This window comes from Quercus robur, chromosome 6 (assembly GCF_932294415.1).
Source record: "Quercus robur chromosome 6, dhQueRobu3.1, whole genome shotgun sequence".
Taxonomy (NCBI): Eukaryota; Viridiplantae; Streptophyta; class Magnoliopsida; order Fagales; family Fagaceae; genus Quercus; species Quercus robur.
In genome coordinates this window covers 52,219,629-52,236,015 of record NC_065539.1, presented here as the reverse complement: position 1 = coordinate 52,236,015, position 16,387 = coordinate 52,219,629, and the positions used below count along the sequence as shown (strand labels likewise).

General features: G+C 36.7%; 2 protein-coding genes across 3 annotated transcripts; both read right to left on the bottom strand.

The window, feature by feature from the left end:
• Window positions 1–82: 82 nt before the first annotated feature.
• On the bottom strand, window positions 83–3,841 carry LOC126689404 (probable serine/threonine-protein kinase WNK9). Of its 2 annotated transcripts, none has more exons than XM_050384581.1 (7): window positions 3,526–3,841; window positions 3,354–3,391; window positions 2,954–3,002; window positions 2,443–2,663; window positions 2,091–2,248; window positions 1,591–2,008; window positions 83–1,477 (listed from the first exon to the last, which is right to left on the bottom strand). In XM_050384581.1, exons 1-7 carry the CDS (start codon window positions 3,594–3,596, stop codon window positions 456–458), a joined length of 1,977 nt encoding a protein of 658 aa, XP_050240538.1. In that variant the 5' UTR covers window positions 3,597–3,841; the 3' UTR covers window positions 83–455. The 2 variants fall into 2 exon arrangements, with proteins under 2 accessions (XP_050240538.1, XP_050240537.1); XM_050384580.1 differs by having other exon boundaries at window positions 2,775–3,002; window positions 3,526–3,830.
• Window positions 3,842–11,949: 8,108 nt separating this feature from the next.
• Window positions 11,950–16,057, bottom strand: LOC126690356 (uncharacterized). The gene is made up of 2 exons (XM_050385461.1): window positions 12,884–16,057; window positions 11,950–12,810 (listed from the first exon to the last, which is right to left on the bottom strand). Exons 1-2 carry the CDS (start codon window positions 16,055–16,057, stop codon window positions 11,950–11,952), a joined length of 4,035 nt encoding a protein of 1,344 aa, XP_050241418.1.
• Window positions 16,058–16,387: the final 330 nt, after the last annotated feature.

Genomic DNA, 16,387 nt, shown 5'->3' with positions numbered 1-16,387 from the left:
ATATGTGCTTCTCCAAAATCATTCTGTAAGCCAAGCAGAGCTGACATGTGTCAATTATTAACTAAATCATCAAACAAGCAAATGCAAAAAGACTGATATAATCTCTCATTTTGGCCAAGACAAACCAGATTCTCACCTTCTTTAAGTGATAAACAAGTAACCTCATCACAGGCAATAGGCCATTCTTTCAAATTACATTAAATCATTATGTCAAGGGATTCAATGTAAGTATCAGAGTGTCATCAATGGATCTCCCTTCTTTTGTGAGGTGAACATAAAATTTTGGAAACCTTGTTTACTTCAAAGTTAGTGAGTAATGTACATTAATTCCAAAAAAACCAAGTGAAACGATCTCACCTGGGAACAGACCTACAATCTTTGGAAGTTACATCTCTGATGGAAAAACTTGGAGGTTGTGGTGTCAGCATTGGAAGAAACTGAATATTTGGCAGGCTTTAAACATCTACAGCATCAACTGGAAGAGAAGTTGCCCTGTGAAGAGAGTGTGGAAGCAAAACTCCTGAATAGAAATTCTTGGCAGTAAACATCTTCTCAGGACAAAAAGACTCATTGATTCCCTCAGAATTTTCACTTTGGTTTGCCACACTGGAGCATTTCTTATCAGCAGCAACGGGAAAATCTGAAGTGAAATGCTTCCCAGGGGACAAAGATTCCAGGATAGTTTCATTGCTCTCTCTCTTTAGTGGGGGAGAATCCAATGGTGGCGATTTTGGAGACATGCTTGAAGATTTCCATTTTGCTCCTAATTGTTGGTCTCTAAGCCCCCTCAACTGCATTTGATACTTTGCTTTGAGCCATCTTAATTCTTGCCTAATTTCATTCTCAGAATCATCCAAGAGGGCATAGTCAGCTGAAGTGGTTGTGGAGAGAGAGTTTCTTGCATTGGATATACATTGATCATCCACATTTATAATTCTCTCATCTGATCCAAAGGGTGTTTGGTCCAATGTTTTACTTCCTTCATCCCAGTGGATCTCTCTTGACCTCTGTGAACTCAATTCCGGCCCGTCTAGCTGAGCCCAGATGTCAGCAAAATGGATGCCAACACCGGACTGGCTTGATGTTTTTGGTGCACCTTCAGTGACACATTGTTCAGACTCTTCTACCTGATAAGTAATTTCTTCGAAACGGCCATGGACAGCAGCACCTCCTTGCTTAGAACACTGAAGAACTTGCAGATTCTTGGCACCTGGATTATTTGATGACACATAATCCAATAGAGAACCATTTGAAACATAATTGTGACAGAAACTTGCACTTGTGTTATGTGGACTTCCCTCTATGCCAAGCCCCCTCTTCCACTCAGGCACCAAGGTAGAAATTTCACCATCAATCATATCTGCTATTTTTGTCACATCTTGGTCAGTGATATCAAGCTCTGCCACCATTTCTGCCGCAACGCTCAATGCTGTGTCAGTCTCAATGTCAAATGGGAAGTAGATGTTTCGAATACGGCCTGCACAGAGGAAAGTAATGCTCAATTTGGTCTCAGTGCTTACTTATATCATTTAAGGAAAGAAGAAAAGTGGCATTTTGGTATAATAAAACAAATTATGTCATAACTCTAACCTTCTTTATCTACAATTCTGAGCCTTAAAAAGAGGCCATCATCTTCTCTTCTTTTCCCTTTGATTGCGATGTCAACATCTGCCAAATGCTCATCCTCTTGACAAGTGAAGAGATCAAGTTCACTTGCTTCAAAATCATTTTCAGGTATATAACCAAGATAATTGCCATAATCGTTGATCAAAGAGCAGTTACTATGATAAATTCCGTAGTGGGGTTCTCTTAAGAGAGGGCCTAATTCATCAAAATCTCCTCGGTACCCTATTGGACTTAAATTATATCCATAATCATCAATTTGGAGAAAAGAGTCCTTCAAAAGCTCCCTAGCAGTGAGCCTACGGGACACAGTTGCTAAGCATTTTTCAACAAACAGTCGCACCTCAGGATCTTCTACTTTATAAAGAGCCTCTGGTTTTTTCCCCTACATACAAGATGCAATAAGTAATTAGTTGGTGGAGACAAAATTCAATCTGGAAAGAAAATTTAAAGTTTTGAGTTCCTACAGAGATAACTTTCTTGTATATCTGAGCAGGGTGGGTGCATTCACTGTATGGATATTCAAAGGTTACCATCTCCAAGATGCACATTCCAAAAGCATATATGTCTACTAATTCATTGTATTCCTCTTCATAAACCTCTGGTGCCATGAACTCTGGCGTTCCTGATAAAGAAAAGAAAACCAATGGATATAATCACAAACTACTAAAACTCTTCCCAGATTGATTCATTGTCTAAGAATAGCATGCCAAACTGATGGTGGTTACATATACAGAAATACTTGTATTCTAAGTGAACTATTCTGAAATTGTAAGCAAGTTTCTAGCTTTGAGGGAAACTTAAAACACTAAAGCTTACCAACACAGCGAGCAGCATGAGATTTACGCAGGATTGCAGCAAGGCCAAGATCACCAATCTTGACTTCCCCTTGGTTCCCATTGATAAAAATGTTGTCACACTTGAGGTCCCTATGGATAACAGGAGGGTCATGGCTGTGGAGATATAGAAGGCCTTTCAAAATCTGTCTACACCAATGCTTCACTGCTCTAATGTTGACTCTCCGGTGCTTTAGCCTATACCTACAAAACAATTCCAGCATTGAAAATCCAATAAATTTCAAAATCCCAGATCAGAAAAATAAGAAAAAAATTGGTGAGAAACAATAAAGTTTTGAACTTTATGATGCTTACTGTCTGAGAGTACCAGAGGTGAACATCTCAGTGACAAAGTTAATGTTCCTGTTAGCAATATCAACCCAGGAAGTGTAGAACTTCATGATGTTGTTGTGTTTCAAGGTCTTGAGCAAATGAATTTCACAGTACAGCCTCTCAAGATCTTCAGGACTTTTCAGGAAGTTATAGAGCTTTACCTGATTCCATGCCACTTCAATTCCTTCATACTCATCAAAGGCTCTATAGCTGCAATAGGTCCATTCATTTGCAAAAACCAGTATATTAACAGATAGAATGCCAAAAAAAAAAGTAGATAACTTGCAGAATTTGAAAAGGATATGTTCATCAAAAGCTCTATAACTGCAACAAGTCCAATTAACAGAATAACATATAGAATGCCAAAAAAAGTAGTTAACTTGCAGAATTTGTATGTTTATCAAAGGCTCTATAACTGCAACAATTCTAATACAACCCAACCACCCATTCATTTGCAAAACCATTATATTAATAGAATAACATATAGAATGCCAAAAGAGTAGGTAACTTGCAGAAATTTGAAAAGGGTATGCAAAATATGGAGAGAAGAGAGCCTCATACACTGTCTTTGAAGCTCCTTTGCCAAGAATTTCATTGTACTGCAAAAAATAGCAAATATGGGGAGCTCAAAAATCACACCATGTTACTAAGAGCATAAAACACCAACAGGCAATGAAAAACACAGAGAGAAAGCAAGAACCAAAAGTGAGCAACAAAGGTTATATTAACATACTCTTCCATATCTTCCAGTGGGATCAACTTCAACAAACTCAGTGTAATCTGGTTCAATAGCTGTAACACCATTCATTCCTAAGTTTCTATTCTTAGCTATTCTCTTTTGTTAACAAGCTTCTTCTTTTACTCTATACAATGTTTTCTTTTTCCTGGTGTTTGTACTTTGTACGCGTGAGTCAGAGAGAAATTATGAGAGATGAATCATACAGTATTAAATAAAAATAAATTTTTATATTTTTATTTTTATTTTTATGTGTGAAGGGAGATTGAAGAATAGTAATATGTAAGACCAAGAGTAGAGGACCTTGGAGAGTCCATCAATAGGACAAGGTCTAGACGTTCTTAATTGCCAACTACTCAGAGACAACTCGGCAAAGATTTTCACAAGGGTTAGGGACTAGAAAGTGACCCCAAAGACAAAACCTGACAAAACACCCTCATCCTTTCACTCTTTTTCCCTCTTACTTTCTATCTCATCAGTATTCACGAGCTGTATGTAAAACCAAACATAGTCTCTCTCTATCTCGTGGCCTACAAAGCATGCAGCATGACATGGACCATCCAATACTTAATAATATCTTTTACAATATTATATGTGGTTTGTGACATAAATGGGAATTATGGTTTTCCTTCAGTTGTTCCCAAGTTCACCTTAAAAACACACTTTTTTTTTTTTTTTTTTTGAGAACACCGTAAATATTATTAAGAAAAGATAGTTAAGTTGGATAAGATTACACCATTAAGATGAGATAGAATATCCTCTGGCATGTTTACTCGATTATAAGTTACAAAATTACTTTTTTTTTTTTTTTTAGAACACCGTAAATATTATTAAGAAAAAAATAGTCAAATCAAATAAGATTACAACATTAAGATGAGACAGAATATCATCTAACATGTCTATTAGATTATAAGTTACAAAATTAACTTTTTTTTTTTTTAGAACACCATAAATATTATTAAGAAAATATAGTCAAATCAAATAAGATTACAGTATTAAGATGAGATAGAATATCCTCTAGCATGTCTACTAAATTATAAGTAACAAAATTACCTCATCTTTTAGTATGGAAAAAACTAAAGAAAACTCTAATTAGCTTAAGCATTTTTGGTTTAGTTTCCCACCCCTTTTTTTCTTTCGATCATCAATAAAAAAATTAGCTTGTTTTGTGGTTTAAAAATGATAAAATATTTCAACAATTCACAATATATAATATAACAAGCTTACAGTAGGCTGTACGAATTTTTACTTATTATTTTAATTATTCTAAATTGAAAAATAACGTTGTGGGAAAAATCCAACAGAGGGGGGCTAAAGGCCTTGAGTATAGTTAGGTGTCACAACTCGCAAAGTTGTCAGTCTAATAGTTGTAAATTGTAATCTTGGTTTCTCAAAAAAAAAAAAAAAAAAAAAATGTAATCTTGGTTTAGACCTAGTTGGGTCCAGGCTTAGCCCCTCGGCTTGTCCGTGGGCCTACAGTACTTTCTCTCTCTAAACAAGTAGTTAACTCTTGGCAGAGGGCTGTGTTCATAAATAGCGGTGGGTTGAGCTTGAACATTTTATTTTTATTATTAAGTCAAACTTAAATATTCAATACTTTGATAAAATTTGAGTCTTATCTAGGCATCTTTCAATATTGATAGACACTGATTATTACCTCTGTAAGGACTCAAAAAGAAAAGCCCAATCCACTTAAAATAATGGTTCTCAGTCCTTTAAGCCAAGCCCAATACAAGGAATTTTTAAAAAAGTGAGCTTCCGAGTCAATTGCAATGCTAAGAAATTTACAAGCCGAGGACCAATAGAACCAAAATGGCTAATATGAATGAAAAGAACGACAATTCATTATAAACTCTTCCTTGGGCAAGTTCAAGGATAGATCTCTCATTAATAAGCAAGGGTGATATATTTTTCAGAGTGATCCTTTGCTTTCTCTCTTTATGTCTTTTTTCTTGGAAAATGTTCATCCCTTCTTTCTAAGGGTTTTTTTTTTTTTTTTTTCCTTATATAATCCATTCCATTGCATCTTAGGCCTCTATCTATATGTCTCAGGGGAACAATTTGGATGCTTGTCCCATTAGGATCCTTCTAGAGGTGGGAGAAAGAGCTGTGAGCTGTGAAGTCACTGTTTATATGTCATTTCCCCATTAATGCAGTCAACTAAGTTGGTGCAGAGTATTGAATGTAGATGTGGGAGGTGTCTCTTTTAGGAAACTTCCTTCCTCCACCTCTGTATGTCTTGTACTCTTTTGTTTGTCATCTATTCTCTTATCCTCGGCTTTTCAAGGTGCCAGCTGCCATTTGGTCTCTTAGTCCTCCTCGGGTAAGTGTGATCTTCAAGGTTTGATTGCGTTTATTTGCTTGGATTGGCAGGTTTATCTTTGGATAGGGTACCTTGGTCCTCGACCCTCCCACAACCTCTAAACTAAGTATTTTTAAAGAGTCAAGCCTATTGATAGTATGACACTTTTTATTATTTTCAACTGTTTGTTCAAATTTTCCATCCCCATTATGACTATAAAAATAAAATAAAATAAAACCATTTTTAAGGAGGCCTATAAATAAGGTAGTACGTTTCTTGTAGTTTCGACATCTTGATAATTAGCATTGACCTAATTAATTTGCATCATCTCTGTCTCTTTTTATTTTACAAAAAAAAAAAAAAAAAATTATTAAAAAAAACTATTTATGCGTGTAAAAACTAAAAATCAGATTACACCTATGTTACGAACCCCATACACCGAACATCATATTATCATATTTAAAATAATTATAGTATTATACACGACTGATGGGGGCTAATAACAGTTCAAAATGAACGATCTTATACATTCATATAATAAATTAATAATAACTAATACGTTGTCGTTGCCTAAATCACTAATCAAAAAAGAAAAAAGAAAAAAAGGTTCAGTCAACAAAAAAATGATAGCCAAACAAAGACCGACGTGCCTATTACGTTGAATTATTGATCTTCTTTAAATGTCGACCAAGGGATCGATAGTATGTTGAACATTAGTTGACTCCAACATAGCGCTTGGCCGCATCAGCATGTACGGAAGTTAGGTTACATGAATGGAAATTACTTCTAGCCGTACTCCCATGTCAAATGCTGGTTGTTGTTAGGTGGTGGACACTAGAAAAATACTTAGGTAGACGCGTACCAGTGCTCCGGACTCTTACAAATGGTGTGGGCTCTATGGTGGTACCCATGTGTGAGGTTCATTTATTTTGTGAGAGCTCAAAGCAATACTTTGGGTCTATCTAAAAATTACTCCACTTATGTGTGACTATGTCAGTGTGTTAGTTTATGTTGTTATATATTTCTAATTGCACTCTTTTGTACGCACTTTTTATGATATCGTATTTTAAAAATACTATCTCAATTATAGTTATAAAACGTTGAAACCATGTTTTTAAAACATGATTTCAAATGACTTGGCATTATGTGTTTCATATGAAAAAGTATTTTGTATCAAATAATACTATGTTATTTTGTCTTTCATTTGTTAGTAAGGTAGTTATTTTTGGCTGACACGTCTCATATTTATTGAATTTTGGTACTGCTGATATGGTATCATTTAATACCAAATACCTTCTCATTTCATACACACGTTGTATAACATTATAGCTACCACCACTCAATTTGATATTTAGATTAGAGGATGAGATTTTAACATTGGACACTGACATTAAAAACATTCGAAAATGTCAATCTAGTTATAAAGTTCTTGACGTTGACAATGTTTAAGTGACACCAAATGTTAATTTTTGTTGTCGTTGATAATCTTAGGAAATGTTAATTATTCTAACAAATATATATAACATAGTCACTTTCCCAAAAAAAATAAAAATAAAATAAAAACACAATCAAACTTGGTGCAAGGCAAGCTGTAAAACGAAACAAATAAAGAACACATGTCCACCCATTAATTGAGGACATCCACTCAAAAACTGTTGGCCTATCTCTTTGAGGTCCCAAATTTTGCTCATCAGATAATGTTTCTTTATAAGAATATCTTCCAACAGGCTATTCATCAAGGACTACCTTTCGTTTGGTATATGCTTCTGATTCACATAAATCTATATGGTTTGGTTGAGGAGTGCTTTTTTTAGTCTAGCTGGATCCACACATATATGGTCGGTCTCTTTGGTGTTGAAGACTAAGACATGAACCAAAATCCAATTATAACACGCACGAAAAATGAATTCTGGAACTGTTTATCTCATCATATCAAACTCATATGACTCGTAGAATTTGGTGCCATTCAAACTTTTATTGCACGTAATATCTTTCCACTCATTCAAAGCTTTTCAGTACTGTTTTAGACATTTTGTAATGATTCTGTCATGAAGCAATGTTGAATTTTTTTGATCCCTCACTTTTTTCTTGCAACTACTCTAGTTGAAAATGTGACAATCTGCTTGTATGTGCATAAAAATTCATATTGATTTAGCATACTTAATTTTTGACATAAACCTAACCTTATTTTAATTTACTTGGAAATTTGAACTCTGAACTTTTGAAAGTAAAAAGTTGCACATAAAACTCTTGAAAATATCTAAAAGCCTAGAGGTAGTTTCTATGTTAAAGATTCACCCCCCCTCTCTCTCTCTCTCTATATATATATATATATATATATATATTTTTTTTTTTTTTGGGCGACTTTGCAAGTAATGGATAGGATTTGGATTGTAATAATATAATATTGTTATATTTGTTGACGAAGATAAATATTACTAATAATAATGATTTAATTATATATATATATATATATATATATATTTATATATATCTTTACAGTTCTTTGTGTTCAAGTTATTGTGTCAGTGATAGCGATACCCATGGTATTGTTAGGTGGTATTAGAGGTTGGAACTTGGAACCCTACCTCCCACTTCACCCTATTTATAGAGAAAAATAATTCATTAAAAGATAAGTAACACCTTTCCTTCATGTTCTATTTTTTTGGAAAATAATCTCCTATCATTTAAATCCTTAAATCTAATTGCTTTATATTTAAACCACATAAAAACAAAATGTCATATGTTTTATATTTAATTAAAAATATAAATGAATTAAAGAATTTAATAGGAGGGGATGATTTTGTATCATCTTTCACTCAAATTCTAATTTAAAAATAAATGGCCTTATATAAATTTTATTTTATTGTGTTTTTTACACAATTCCACCTACTGCTCTGCTTCATAGGATTGCAGTCTTGATCATGAAGACATGAACAGTTTCCATTATCTCAAGACCATCACAATCAAGAAGATCTATCAAAAGACGAACACACAGAAGCCCTTTTCTTTTTTGTGAATGCAACACAAAAGTCCTTAAAATCTAGAAAAAAATGGAAGATTTGAGAGGATGATAGGGATAAGTTCCACGTGACATCCAATATATATCTTCAAGGCTATATTATAATAATGAGTAATGACAATCATCAACCTAGGAAATCTCAAAATAAATAACAGACAAACTTGACTAAAATAATTAAAATATATATATATATATATATATATATATTTATGCAGCACCTAGACTAAGTTAAGAGTTAAAGGTTTACGTGAATAAAAGAATATCAAATATATATATATATATATATATATATTATCAGTTTAGTTTATCAACAACGGTCAAGGTTGTCGCCTTGTCGGTGCATCTGGAATCTCGACATATCTTTACTGAAGTGTTCAGAGATAAAATACTTCATTAACATTTTGCATTCCCAATTTGTTAACTCTCAGGTTGGAATGCATATTTCATGTGACAAAAAATCAAGGGTTGCATTTCAACGTATTAGTAGGTTAAACTTAGTCTTTGTAAACATCATTTTTAGTAATATTGTTGAACTTAGTATTTCCTTTGTTAAGTGATTTCTGTTGGGTTTAGACTACTATCCAAATTAGCTATACTATTGTTACATTTCATTTTTGTTGTGATATGCATGTTTTGCCTTCTCCTATCCAAGAGGCTTGTAGGCCAGATCTTTTTTTCTTAATAAAAGCTGGAATTATTTATAAAAAAGAAGAAGAAGAATTTCAACCAATTTCAGGCTAGGGTTATGAGTAAGAAATTCTGTCAAAATGTTATTGAAAGAGTTTGAAGAGTACCATGTTTGCTCAAGCAAAGTTCAAGACCGCTTGAGCAAAACAATAAAATAGTCAGAGACTTTGCAAGTCACTCACTTGACTCTCACTCAAGTGAAATTAATTAGAATTTTAATTTTGAGTGCAATCCAAACAGTCAAACACCAATGTCTGAGTATTTAAATGTTGATATACCAAAAGCTAGTCTATTTAAATCTTAATGAATTCTTTCTCTTGATCTAAACTGAAATACTTTTTGTTCTTATGTATATTTAAGTTTCTCAACAAATTCAACCACGTGATAGCATTAGTAATATAACATAGACAATGTTATCTTCAAATTCAATCACATGACTCTTTGACCAATGTAATCAAATGGTTGAATTTAATTGATAAACGAAAGATATAACCCATAAAGAATTGTAGTTAAGTTTTGTGTTGAAAGAAAAAATACAGCTTATAATATGCCAAAAAAAAAAAAAGTTAACAAAAGGCAGGGACACAATATGAGGAGGAGTGAGTGTAGCCCTGATTTTTGAGCAGCCGAGTCCAAGCTCCTTTCTTTTTTGGGCCCTTTTTGAGTGAGAATATGAACCCAAAAGCTCAAGGTACAGCTTGTAGGAATATTCAGACTCACATATGGGCCCAACTATATCAAGTAATTCTCCATATATAAACCAGAACTAGCCCAGCCCGTGTCTTGTTTGTTACTTGTTTGATTAATGGACCCTATTTAGCCCACAAGCGAAAAACCAGCACCACTAGCCCAAGAATGAAATTCTTAGCACTTTCTCCTAGGCAAAGAGCGCGTGTGTCGGCAAAACTGCATAAAGTGCCATTAATATTCCGGACGAGATGCCAATCAGGACATGGTATATGCCCTGCAACACGAATCATGCATGCGTGTACTGTGTATTGCAATTTCCAAAAAAAGTTATGCCAGTATCACATAAAGTGATATAATTTGTGCCACATAAAGTGACTAATTTGTGTTATAATTCATTCATGTCGTGAGTTGTAAATGGTAGAAAAATGTCTCCATATAAACTCATCATCATCTCATACCACTTATAACTTATTATGTGAACGAGTTATGATATAAATTGTGTCATTTTATGTTGCACAAATCATGCCACCTCATAATTCCTCCAAAAAGCATATCCGTCATTGTCACCAAAGGTATGTACTTAAATAAAAGTTTTGAAATGGTATAAATCATGTACATTTTGCTTTTTCTTTTTCTTTTCTTTGGTTTGTTTTGAAAAAAAACGTAGTTTTATTTTTTTAAGAGATTTTTACTTTATTATTAAACTAAGACACCAATCAATTTTTTGGTGTAGACATGAATTGAATCTTATATCTTTTATTCAATTATAAAAGACTTTATTAGTTGAGTTAATTAGAACTCACGAAAAAAATATAGTTGATTAAGTTCGTTGGAAAAATCTCATCATATGTTATCAGATATTGATTACATATGTTATTAGGCTAATTTTCTAAGCCAAAAAAAGGTGTAAATCTCGGAACACCACGAAGTTAAATCTTTGAAAGCCTTAGGACACAGTTTGTGTCCAATGCATTGGCACAAAGTTAACCAATACATAATTACATATATGACCATTCTCGAAAACTTAAGAACTTGGAAGACCTTGCCAAAAAAATTTGTATTTGTTATCACAAAATTCTATGTTTATTAACTTAAATATCAAAGAGGTATCCTGGCACAATATGCCAAGAACGTAAATGTTTTGGATAATTTTGTAATTTAGATAGTAGAAAATCCTTCATTAATTGAGTCGGGTGTGACTCAAGATGAACTGAATTTTTTCTCGTTATAATAAAAGTTCTCGATCTTTCCATAATATATATATATATATATATATATATATATCAAAGATGTTTTGGTCAATATCATCACTCATCAGCGAGCATAATATAAGAATTTTTACTCATCATCTCAGCATTATCACTCATCAATGAGCATATAATATAAGATTTTTTTTTCTTTTTCTTTTTTTTTTGTACAAAGAATCTAATACTAAAAAAAAACAAAAAAAAAAAACCTCAACCTTCGTATAAGTCTTCTTTAGAATATAGATTAAATTCAGTAAAGATGTTATGTAAATTCTATGTTTTATTCCTATAATCCAACATGACACATCATTTTATCACATACTTATTCAACTATACTCAATCAATTCTAATATTCATATATAAATCCAACTAAATTAAGAGTTTATTAAAATATTATTAGATATTTTTTTTTTTGAGAAACCAGACCCGAAGGTCAAAATATATTAAGAAAGAAAGAAGGAAAAAACAAGGAGTTACAAAGAGTCCCTCGTTACAAGGGGAGCTATGTCCTCAGGAATGGCCTCACGCCAAACCTGTAGCTCAATGCCAAACTTAGCATGTCTAGCAAGAAAATGGGCAACCGAGTTACCTACACGTTTAATGTGAGCAAAATTACAAGCTCGAAAACTATCTGCTAATACAAGGGCGTCTTGCAACACATGTCCGAATTCAGGATGAAACACCTCCTTAGCCAGTAAAGCTCTAATGATAACTTCCGCATCACCTTCACAAACGAACTCACTAATACCGAACTCTTTTGCAAAGTGAAGGGCACGGCGACACGCAAGAGCTTCCACCGTAGCAGCAGACATTGGAATTGGGATGCGTTCAGCCAAAGCTCCCACCACCAACCCGCGTGAGTCACGAATCACCACGCCTAGGCCAGCAGCCCGGAGATCACTGAAGAGCGCTCCATCAAAATTAATTTTGAAGAGAGGGGAATTGGGGGGCCTCCACCTAACTGCACTAGTGCAAGCAGTTGGCAACCGGTGCTCTGGCCCCTGGGCCGATTGAAAGTCCAGCAAGAACACCTCTGCCTTAGCCCGAATGTGATGAAGCTCCACCACTGAGTCCCCGACTCTAGCCGAGTTTCTTCTGTTCCAGACTAACCACATAGTTATGCATAATAGATTTACATCTATTCGGTCCCTTAGAGAGAAGAACAACTCCAGTAAATCAGCAAAAACAGAGCACTTAAATCTTGAACACTTCATTAGCTCCGCATCCTTCTCCCAAACCACCACCAGCCTGTGACAGCCCCATAATGCGTGTACTGTATCCTCACAAGCAGCCTTACAATTTTGGCAGTAAGCGGTTTGAACCACCCTCCTTCTCTGCAGATTGTACAGGGTTGGAATAGCTTCATTTGCTGCCCTCCAAATAAAGTGACGAAACCTTGTACGGTACCTGCAAACTCCAGATGCCTTGCCAAAATTTGCTGGATCTTCTGTTTGTAGAGCACGTTGGGAAATTTTTCCTCTCCTCCAGAGCCAGCAACTTGTAAGCAGATCGAGTTGTAAAGACTCCATGAGTTGAGGCATGCCACACCTGTTTATCTGGGATATTTCGGTCACTTAGGGGGATGCCTTTTATTATGTTGGCTTCATGGGGTAAAAATTCTCGTGTGATCAAATCATTTTTCCACAGATGCTCGTCTTGATTAATGAGGTCGCACACCATCGACCCGGGAGGCAAAACAGAGATCGGGGACACTATTTTTGAGGCTGTATTTTGGGGGAGCCACCTATCTCCCCTGATCTTAACTGATTTCCCGTCACCTATTCTCCAAACCGAGCCCAAATCCATAACGTGCCTAGCCTGAACAATACTTCTCCAGGCGTATGAACCCTTCGTGGAAACCTTACAGTCAAAGACCGAACAGTTGGGAAAGAACTTGGCCTTGAACACTCGATGGAAAAGACACCCCTCATTATTCCCGAGTCTCCAAATCTGTTTTGCAAGCATAGAATCATTGAACTTGATTAACTCTTTGAAGCCCATCCCACCCTCCTTCTTGGGTTGACATAATTTTTCCCAACTGATCCAATGTATCTTCTTTTGGTCCCCTCTATAACCCCACCAGAATTTTCTCATTAGGGTCTCAATTTCACTGATCAGACCTTTTGGCAGCCTAAAACAGGACATAGTGTAGATAGGGATCGCTTGGATGACGGCCTTGACAAGAATTTCGCGACCAGCCTGCGATAAGAGCCTCTCTTTCCACCCCTTCAACTTCTTCCAAATCCTTTCTTTGATGAGACTAAAAGACTTCTTTTTTGATCTGCCCACTAAGGACGGCAATCCCAAATATTGTTCAAATCTCGAAGTTACCGGTAAACCCAGAAAAGCTTTTATGGCTACTTGAACCTCCGGGTGTGTATTTGAACTGAAAAAAAGATTTGTCTTGCCTCTGTTAATGCTCTGTCCAGAAGCATGCTCATATCTGAAGAGAATGGATTGAATCTTAACACATTCTGCAACTGTGGCTCTACAAAAGACTAAACTATCGTCCGCAAACAGAAGATGAGAAATCCGCGGACCCATCGGGCATAAAGAGACACCCCTAATTTCTCCCCTGTCCTTTGCTTCTTCAAACAGAGCATGTAAACCCTCCGTCACTAGCAGGAAAAGGTACGGCGATAATGGATCGCCTTGACGCAGCCCCCTGGTTGGAGTAATCAAGCCGTGTGGTTGACCGTTAAGCATAATTGAATACGTCACAGACCGGATACACATAGCAATAAGGTTGATCCATTTGCAGTTAAATCCCATTTTCTCCATGATCTTTTCTAAATAGATCCATTCGACTCGGTCGTAAGCTTTGGACATGTCAAGCTTCATGGACATAAAACCCATCTTCCCCGTTCTTTTAGTCTTCAAGTAATGCAGAGTCTCATGAGCTATAAGAATATTGTCTGTAATGAGCCTCTCGGACATGAAGGCGCTCTGGGACTCAGAGATCAGAATAGGCAGCATGGGTTTTAAACGGTTTGCCAATACTTTTGCAATTAATTTATATAACACATTACACAAGCTGATCGGCCGGAATTCAGTGACTTTCCTGGGGCTTTTGTTTTTTGGAATCAAAGAAATGAAAGTGTGGTTTAGATGAGGAGGAAGGGTACCAGAGTTTAGCACTGAAAGGACTGCTTCCGACACCTCTGCGCCCACCTTCACCCAGAAATTCTTATAGAATAAAGGCGGGAGACCGTCTGGACCAGGGGCAGTATCCGGTTTCATTTGCTTGAGAGCAATGTGAACCTCATCCATTCTGAAAGGTTTTAGCAGTTCCGAATTCATCGCTTCGGACACCCTTGGTTGCACTCCTCTAAGGACTGATTCCAACTCTGTTGGGTTAGCAGTGGAAAAAAGATTTGAGTAGTAACTAGTCAACATCACCCCAATCTGCTCCTCCCCCTCAATCCACTCCCCATGAGCGTTTTCCAGCCCCGAGATAAAATTCTTTTTATTTCTCTCCGTTGCTCGACAGTGGAAATACTTAGTATTTTGGTCTCCATATCTTAGCCACTCTGTTTTAGACCTCTGGCTCCACATTCGTTCCTCGAAGTCCATTAGCCTAGATATTTCCTCAGAGAGGAGTTTAACCCGAGCATGATTCTTGCCGGCCATGGAATCACCTTCTGCTAAAACCAGGAGCTTTCTATTTCTAGCCAAAGCCTTGCGAACATTCCCAAAAACGTTTTTGTCCCAAAGTTTAAGTTGGGTTTGACACTCCCCAACCTTACTCATTACCCTACTCACTGGGTCTCCGCCTATATTCCTATCCCAAACAGAGTGAACCACACCCTCGCAACGCTCGTCATTGAGCCACATGGCCTCAAACCTAAACGGTTTTTTAGCTCGATTAAACCGGGTTTGGAGATCATCTGAAACCAGCCATAAAGGTTTGTGATCCGAGGACGAACCTGGCAAATGATGAAGGCGAGCCGTGGGGAATTTAAGAATCCAATCTACCGTAGCCACCGCTCTATCAAGGCGAACCCAAACTAAAGCTTCATTGTATCTTCTATTACACCAAGTAAAAGGCAGACCCGAAAAACCCAGGTCCTTAAGACCACAAACATCCAAACAATCTCTGAAGTCTTGCATCTGTTTCTCTGGACGAATGGCCCCTCCCGATTTCTCGTTCACTCTTGTGATTTCATTAAAATCTCCGATACACACCCAAGGCAAGACAAACTGGGAGCCGAGGTGTCGCAACACTGACCAAGAATCTTCCCGGTTGGCCGCTTCAGGAGCTCCGTAGAACCCCGTAAAGCGCCAGGCGTCATCAATTCCTGGATTTACCACAGCATCGATATGTCGCGGCGAGAACGTCCTAATATGCAAGTTAAGATCATTATTCCATAGCAAAGCCAGCCCACCCCCTAAATTCCTCCTTGGGACGATGAACATATTATCGTACTTCAACCGGCATCTCAATCTCTCCAAATATGATTTTTTCTTCCTGGTTTCCATCAAGAAGATCACCCTGGGACCTTTCGCCTTCACTAATTCTGAAAGCTCACGAACTCGCCGGTGGTTCCCAAGCCCCCGGCAGTTCCAGCTTAAGCAATTCATGGCTGACGGCGGGGCTGGGAGACAGCCGCCGCCGATGGGAGTTGATCGACTCCATTAATACACACTGCTCTGCGTTTTTGTGCATGGGAGTCTGAGGGGTCAATCGTTGGACGTTCCCTTAACTTATCATAAGTAGCTTCCTTAAGTTTAGGCTCGTTGGTTGGGCGAATCAGCCTAGTCCACTTGCTCCCTAGGCTGCTTTGTTGAATTTTTAACGGCCCAGTACCGTTGGTTAAGTCCTTAAGGGGCGATCTGGGCCTCACCACTTCTAAGCTCACACCAGGAGAGTTGTTGGTGGTTAATTTGGGCCCAGCAGCATTCAGCCCAACA

What these genes read in the sequence shown, in the direction of transcription:
- LOC126690356 (XM_050385461.1), bottom strand. Translation starts at nt 16,057, where the DNA reads ATGAATTGCTTAAGCTGGAACTGCCGGGGGCTTGGGAACCACCGGCGA. An exon ending in AAGGCATCTGGAGTTTGCAG is followed by an intron (nt 12,811 to 12,883) that starts GTACCGTACAAG and finishes TACAATCTGCAG; the next exon opens with AGAAGGAGGGTGGTTCAAAC.
- LOC126689404 (XM_050384580.1), bottom strand. Translation starts at nt 3,600, where the DNA reads ATGAATGGTGTTACAGCTATTGAACCAGATTACACTGAGTTTGTTGAA. An exon ending in AAAGGAGCTTCAAAGACAGT is followed by an intron (nt 3,003 to 3,353) that starts GTATGAGGCTCT and finishes GACCTATTGCAG; the next exon opens with CTATAGAGCCTTTGATGAGT. An exon ending in ACCTCTGGTACTCTCAGACA is followed by an intron (nt 2,664 to 2,774) that starts GTAAGCATCATA and finishes ATTGTTTTGTAG; the next exon opens with GTATAGGCTAAAGCACCGGA.